The sequence below is a fragment of the Chaetura pelagica genome, unplaced genomic scaffold (genome assembly GCF_000747805.2).
Source record: "Chaetura pelagica isolate M959 unplaced genomic scaffold, ChaPel_1.0 scaffold336, whole genome shotgun sequence".
In the NCBI taxonomy this organism is placed as follows: domain Eukaryota; kingdom Metazoa; phylum Chordata; class Aves; order Apodiformes; family Apodidae; genus Chaetura; species Chaetura pelagica.
This window is the reverse complement of record NW_009953652.1, coordinates 1,319,872-1,327,726: the sequence shown is the minus strand read 5'-3', so window position 1 is coordinate 1,327,726 and position 7,855 is coordinate 1,319,872. Positions and strand designations below refer to the sequence as shown.

At 37.3% G+C, this 7,855-nt stretch overlaps 1 protein-coding gene across 1 annotated transcript in view; it reads right to left on the bottom strand.

The window, feature by feature from the left end:
* Window positions 1-5,393: 5,393 nt before the first annotated feature.
* The window catches only part of NDUFAF5 (NADH dehydrogenase (ubiquinone) complex I, assembly factor 5), a 7,159-nt gene continuing 4,697 nt past the window's right edge, over window positions 5,394-7,855 (bottom strand). Inside the window, exons 7-11 of the mRNA XM_010000192.1 lie at window positions 7,366-7,563; window positions 6,805-6,865; window positions 6,018-6,101; window positions 5,599-5,681; window positions 5,394-5,480 (exon numbers count right to left, since the gene is read on the bottom strand). Of these exons, the coding sequence (XP_009998494.1) occupies window positions 5,394-5,480; window positions 5,599-5,681; window positions 6,018-6,101; window positions 6,805-6,865; window positions 7,366-7,563 (513 nt within the window). The remainder of the gene's footprint in view (window positions 5,481-5,598; window positions 5,682-6,017; window positions 6,102-6,804; window positions 6,866-7,365; window positions 7,564-7,855) is intronic.

Here is a 7,855-nt window from a genome sequence, read left to right as displayed (position 1 = left end):
CATGAAATGTCTGGATTAATAAACCTGAATCCAATAACTAATTCTACTCCAAATGTATCTCAGAGGCAAATAAATAATCATACTATTATCTTTTAATTCTGTATCTTTGCAATAGCTAACCACAGTTACAGGAGCTATTAATTTTTATCTTCTGAATAAGGGATAATTAACTCTCAGCTACCAAGCTGTAAAATGTCCTAAATATAGATGCAAACAAACACCCACTTTATTCAGTGGTCAAAGTTCCACTTTCCACAGAACAGATTTCCCAAGCCACAAGATAAAAAAAACCCCAACCAACCAAAAAAACCAAAACAAACTTGTGAGCTACTATTGGGAGAGCTCACACATAAGTACAGCAACAGATGTTTTGTTTGTGAAAAGTGGTAATTGAAGATCAGTATTGCATGCATCAAAAACATGCTCCAAATCTATTGACTGAAGAGTAGCATGACAGCACCACAGCTCCCCTTGGGAATGCCTTCTAAGTCGAATCTAGTAGGCAAAATAATCTAAGGAATGCTTTGTTTGAGATCTGACAAACAAAACCTCTTGGCAGCAATTACCTCTCTGCTGTTTTTTGGAATTCCAGAAAAAAGTAGACGTAACTAAAGAAATTCATGGGCAAAAATATCAGGCATGGATAGGACGCTATGCAAATGCATGTCATGTTGATACTAAGCTACGACTTCACTTCCTGTTTTGAACCTGCCTACATATGAAGCTCAGCATTAGTTTACTAACTAACTTCCAATTGAATTTGGATTCATTAGGGTGATAAAAATGAAGCCTCCTTATTGTGGGGAAGCTCCAAATTCTGGAGGAAGCCTACATAGCCTCCTCTTAGCAAAAAAGTCTAGCAAACACCAACTGCTAGGATAGAAATATGAGAGCTTGTGTGTGAATACAATATCCAAAACTGAGAGGGCACTTGCTCAGCATCTGTTAAGGATGAAAATAAAGACAACCACCAGCCACATTAAACAGTAACCAGCCAGTTACAATGAGACCTTGGGCAGACAAAGAGTCAGCTTAAAATCCAGGTATAAAAAGCAGCAACATTTCTAACAGCGAGATAACAGAAGCAATCAAAACCTGGTCTGAGACTGAGAAGATGCCTTCTCCTGGCACCTGAAGCTCTGCCGAGGCCTGAGGGACCCCCCTCCCCAGCAGCCTGGAGTGGCTTGCATGCCTGCCAGTGAGCTGACAGTGCAAGGTGCAACTAGAAATGACTGCTCCTGGGGTGTCCCCACAGGTGAGGGATTAGTGAAGCATGGGGAAGAACACAGGTCAGCACACAGCTACAGCATCCATAGCTTCAGAGACGATGGATGTAAATAGGGTAAGGTACTCCTAGAAGTAAACTTTTATAGCCCAAATCTCCTGTGAAAGTGATAGAGGTGACCATGTAACTGCAAACTTGTGGGGGATTGCTGGAGAGGGGTGTTTAGGTATCTGGAAGTGTTTATTAAGGTTTTCTAGCAGTACAGTACAGCTATTTTTATCTGGTATTGCTATTAATCCTGCACATATGGTCCACAGACTGAGTTAACTACAAGCTATTAATAAATGAATTCTACCTTAATTTAAGCCAGTTGTTTTCCCCTAGAAGCACATGCACTCTCTTCTCACATCTATATACAACCTTCAGCTAAAACGTAACCTTTTAATTATTATTTTTCCTTCACCTAAGGGCACCCAAGATATTCAGGAAATCAACCAACCAACCAACTACCTATACAGATCACATTTGCTTCACTCCTCAGACTACTACAATCTAATTACTACAGGAACTGTACCCCTACAAAATAACAGCTCCAAACCTGGACCAAAATAGATCAGGTCTTTGAAAAGTGGGTATTAATTTCTTAGGTTGGACCAATAAAAATCCAAAGTGTTTAACATACATGCTAGCTTCCTTAATGTGGCTTCTTAATCAAGTTGCTCTAGGGAATTTAATCCACCAGATCACATCCTTGCATAGGGAAATTCTAATTAAATACCATATGAAAGATTGACAAAGTTCAGTTTTAGCTCACTCAGGAGTTTATTTAATTTTGTAAGGTTCACTTCAGTACTTCTGATGATGATGCTTTCATAAATTAATCAAGAATCCCCTCTCCTGTTTGAACTTAAATTCTGAGTCTTTTAAAAGGAGGATCTGCACACGATCTGCAAAATCTAACGCTCATGTTACAAAATGTAGACTCACTAGCATCCTTATATTCTAAGTAGACTTGTATACAACTGCAAATTGGTATGTCCTGTCAAAGACACTGAACACACAAGCCCATTGATATGTGACTCAAATCCTCAAACCTTTTTGAGGTGCAAATATACTAATGTTCACTAAGTATAAACATGCCCTTTTAATAATTAAAAAAAAATATTAATAGGCTACCTTAGTGAAAATAATTATCTCCCAGAATTTTTTTTTCCATTCTTCTGTAACCAGGAGAAAAACACCCTGTATTATGCATCAGGATTTTTAAACCTAACTAAGCTTACATGAGACATTATGTCACCTTAGCAACTACTTTTTAGAATTAATTACTTTGCGAAAGCTGATTTTTAACATGCACAGAAGAGTTTAAAATAACTTATAGACCAGCAACTGGCAACTTCATTCTTCTTCATTACAATTTCAGAAAGCCATAAACATTTAAATCTGAAAAAGATAATAAGAGACTTACGTGACAAAAGCATCAGCTCATAGTAAACCTATTAATTCAAGTGCCATACAAAGAAAGTGTCTAGTGGAAAACAGTAACTAGAACTCCAAGAAGAAATACTACATTAAAAAAAATGCAGTTAAAAACACATAAGAGGGAGTTATGCAGATGTAGTCACAGCCAAGGTAAATGAAGCACTTTACCTGTCAGTTGCATGTCCCCCAGTTCTAAGCAACACTGCTCCAAGGCCGTATTTGTAACTCCTCACTTCTACTACTCCCCCTCAGGCCTTTTCCAAGTTAATCACAGAATGCTTTCAATTGGAAGGGACCTTAAAGTTCATCTAGTTCAAACCTCCCTGCATGGGCAGAGACACCTCCCACTAGACCAGGTTGCTCAGAACCCCATCCAACCTGGCCTGGAACACTTTCAGGATGGGGCATCCACAACTTCACTGTGCAGCTTGTTCAGTCGTCTCACCACTGAGACAAGTTCTCAACTTTCTTTTTTTAAATTAAGCGCAAGGAAGAAAACTACTCTTCTCTCTCTCCCTGTTCAGAAGATACATTCCCCCATTACCAAACCACATTCTTACCTATTTTACTGTTTAGGTATCCCACCCATGGAACACAGAATCAAAGAACTGGAAATCCTTTTGTCTACTGAGTCCTTCAATCAAGCACAGCAGGAACACTTCCCCAATTAACATTTACCCAGCATATTCCACCCCCTCATTCCCTTTAAAATATGAGTCACAACCACCAGCTCAAGCGACTAGAAATTAACCTACTAAAGCAAAAATGCATTAAGTCACACCCACTTGACACATAACTTCATAGAAAGCTATGTTTGGGAAACTGGAGAGTTTCTCCTTGAAATAAGTGGATTTTATTTAAGCCAGAGAACATCTGTAGAGAGATTCAGTGTCTTGTATGAAGTCCATTGATGTGCTATGAAAAAGGAGGCTTTCAGAGACACAAACTGTTCTTCTAGATTTATTTTTAAAATAAAGAGCTATCAAAGTTATCAGACCACTTAGAGCCTCCCCCCCTTTTTCCGGGAGGGTTGCTGTTCTTTTCTAAGCCAAATGAAAGATGAACTCATCCTCCATATGTATCATGGATTAGATTTGTAACCAAAAGCAGGACAGAAGAATCCTATTTTCCTTATGTTTTGTACCATCTCTGCCCATTTCTTAATCAAAGTCAAAGCTTGGTAGATAAAGAACCCAAATTAGGCCCTTAAATTGATCTCCTATCCAGGTTAATGCTGCATGAATAGGTTTTCTTAAACAGCACTTGTGTTACTTTGAAAACTGATCACTGGGTGCACAGCAGGAGATAACTTTAATATCTGTGTTAGTCTGAATCATAATTCAATAACCCTTGACAGAATTCTGCCTACCTTGCCTATTTGGTCTATGTCACACCATTCTTCTGTCACACTCCACCTGCTGGATAATCTTAAAACAAGCCTCAAGAAGTTTTCATTTTACCAGTATTGATACAACACCTAGACAGAAAAAAACCCCGGATTGAACAGTATAGCTGATTATATATTCTTCATGCATTTCCTTTCTACCATTCTTTATGAGGACTACAATGAAGTGAAATCTCTGGGTAGATATTTTCTTTTCTAAACCCCTTAGGTTAATGGGCCAGATTTGTAACTTGTCAATTTCTGCTAATGCAGTTCTACACAGGAAAAGTCACAGCTCCATGTCACACCTCATTAAAAAAAGTTTAACACTTTTCAGCCTCTGATAGTAGAAAAGCAGAAAGTAATGTGTAAATGTCATTCTTAACTAACATTTATGTAAAGCATATGACCTTAAATTTTTTAAATGTTATGAGCTGAATGAACAAGAAAAGAAGCCACCAACTTAAAAAGAGGACGAACTCCATAGATTTCCAATTCTAAGCTAATTAACTAATTTGAAAAGTACACATCTGAGTGCTATGTGACTCTTCTGCTTGCTACTCCTTTCAATAAATTAAGTCAAATCATGACACATAAATTCTCTTTGAGCTACGATGAAGTATCCAATTCCCTGTAGGGCTGAGCTCTACTATTCATATTCAGAAACATTTCTAGCTTTGGGGATGGTAGGAAAAGTAACTGAATTTGAGGGCTGCAGGTGAAGGGTAGCAAGATGAGATATTTTTATAATACAGAACTCAGTCACTTCCTTATACACAAGTCAAGCATTCACATATCAAGCAGTAATTGACACAAACTTTTTACCCATAATTTCCAACCCACAAACACCATAATAATTTAGATCTGTGTACTTTTGATATTTTCTCTTTCAGGATGTCTTAAAATACACTTGCCATCAAATACTATTCTTTATTATGGTCTATCCTCCTTTAGGAATAATTAAATAATGCAGGGTGATATACACTCTAGAGCTGCAAATCATACCTGGAGCAGTCTGTGATACTGAAACACTGGAAGAGGCATCATATTTGATAATTTAGTAATTTAATAAAAAGTTGGGAGATGTATTAACTTAGAATACTGTGCAAGTATTTATCCAAAAACAAAAAATTAACACCAGTTTACACAGCTCATGTTGTAGCACAGTGAAAAACAAAAAACCCCACCCTGAGCAGATTATTATTATTTCAGAATGTCATCACAAAATAAACACAAGAGAAGACTATCTCCAATGAGAAGTTTTGTAGAAGCTTCAAGACAACTGCTATTTCTGATTAAGAACTATTTTTTGTCTCTTGAAAGAAGTCCACCTAGTTTTGCCAGATCTCCAAGTGAAACTGTTGCAGAACCTCTTTGGGCTGGTTTTGCCTAAGGAAAAAAAAAAAAATACAGAGCATGCTGATTTTAAAACACCTCGTAAAAACCTTTTAAACCATTAGTGATTTTAAAAGTACCTTCAAAAAGAATAGTTCAAGTTTCATATTACCTGTGATTCATGGAATTTCCAGCCAATCATATAGTAAATTTGAAATGTGGCAGGTACTGAGCCATCGCTATTTCCATACATTTCTGTTAGGGCAGGAAGGGAGAGGAGAAAAGGTACACAAAATGTCAGCTGTAAGCAATACTTAGTTCTCTAAACACTAGAGCTGTGACATATTCATCATTATGACTCTTTGTGAAAGATTTGGGACAACAAAAATACCTCATACTGGCGCATCAACATGGTTCAAATTCTGTCGTTATAATTAAGGTTAAAAATACCTGTGAGATAATAGCATTTTGTTCTGTTCCAAAATGGTTTTGGTTGTTTGGTTTTTTTTAACACAGAGGTCAGAGAAAAAGACACAGAAAATATGCCCTTCGTGTCATTTCAGATTAACTCATTACCTCTCAAATACTTGCCTCGGTATATTGCAGCAGCTGCCAACATCGTCTCCCTGTGTAGGAGAGGTTTTCTATTCCAAGAGCAGTTACTCTCCCCCATACCTAAAAATACGTTTTAGCTTTAAGAAAAAGAAGATATAGCATATGCCATGAGTTAAGTATCATGCACTAATGACAGATTATAAACCATAATACGTACAGAATCCTCTGAATCTCACTGTAAGAGAGAACAACACACTGCCAATAAGTAGGCGAGTTTCTTACCTAGAAAAATCCAAGCCAATGCCAGTGCTTTGCAATTTACAGTTTGTATTGCTAGGACCGATATTAAATTGTTACTTCTTCAGCCTGAGTCTTCAGATATTCAGATTGTATCCTATTATTTATTTTAAGCACGAGTACAAAGTGTTTATTCAGACACACCACTTAGATGTATTTAACAGATAAGCATAAAAATTACTACTCCAAGTGATTTTAATAAAAAATAAAACAAGCACAATGCTAAACTCTGTAAGCACTGCATCTGAATGTTTCTGCAGAGAACAGAAGTCTTATTTTGAGTAAGACATTACTGTAAACAACAGCAGCTGAACAAGACTAAGAAGATGCCCTGAACTGCTCTGTAACTAACAACTGACTGCGTATGAACGACTTAGAATTGATGTAAAATGCATCCAGAATACTAACTCAGTTGTTAAACATCTCTATTGGTTTTGTTTTCTTCAGCAGACTCCAATTTGAGGGCATCTTTATTCTTATTCCACAGCAGTTTCCTAACATTTGTTTCCACAAAGTATATACTTGCCTTGCAAGTCTTCCATAACCTGAAACAACCCTGGGTAGTTGACTTGAATTTCATCAGTATCCTAAAAGAATTCAGAAGCTTAGTTTTAGAGCACAGTAGCAATAAGCCAGCTTTCAGAGCTGCTAACATATTGATTTGCCCCTTCAGTTCAAAGTCCACATTTCTCAGAAGAATTACTGTCTTAATATTTCTATAAATGTTGTGTAGTAGCCCAAATGCAATCAAATTTTAACTAAAATGCTACCATTTACAGTTTTAGAAGAAACAGCAAGAGTGCCTCAAGTTTTTTCAAGCAGGTGTAACATTCTCTGACATTTCTACAAGACAGCCATCCAAATTCTACTGGGCCCCTAGCCAAAAATACACTTCAGTTGGTTTCATTAATCACAACAAAGCTGAGAACAGAGGCAGCCCAAGCTACTTCAGACATGCGTTCAGCAAGCTGGACACCATGCAGAAGGAAGCACTGCACTACTAATATGTTCATAAATAGTATTTTTTTAATATACCAGCAGCTCTGATGTGCTGGATTGTTCTGATTGTTCTCTAATTTATAATTACCACAGTGAGGGTGTTAAAACCAGCTCTCGACAGCAGATGTCCTAAATCAGAGACAGCAGTGAATGGTGATACGTGAGGAGAAAATCCCCCTTCTCTCTCCAATTCTGCCAGCTGCAAAGAGCAGCGAAGTTCATACAGGGTGTCTCCCCCAAACATTGCACCAATGAACACTCCATCTGGCTTAAGAACTCGGTGAATCTACAAGACAGAAAAAAAATAAAAATGCTTTTTGTTATTAAGCCTATGTAACTATGAAGTTACTCAAACTTTTAAAAATTGACCTGAAAACAACCATTTTAATAGTTGTGACATACTGATATACACTATATTCTGCAAGGCAAGCTGTGCCAAAGCTTTTGGTAACGTTGCAAGATCAATAACCTGTCTAAAAAGAGACTATTTGTTCTTAAGAAACAGTGAATCCCCAGAAATTACAGTCAGGGAACACAAAATGCATTGTGGAAATTTAGGGTAAAGCTATGTTCAGCAG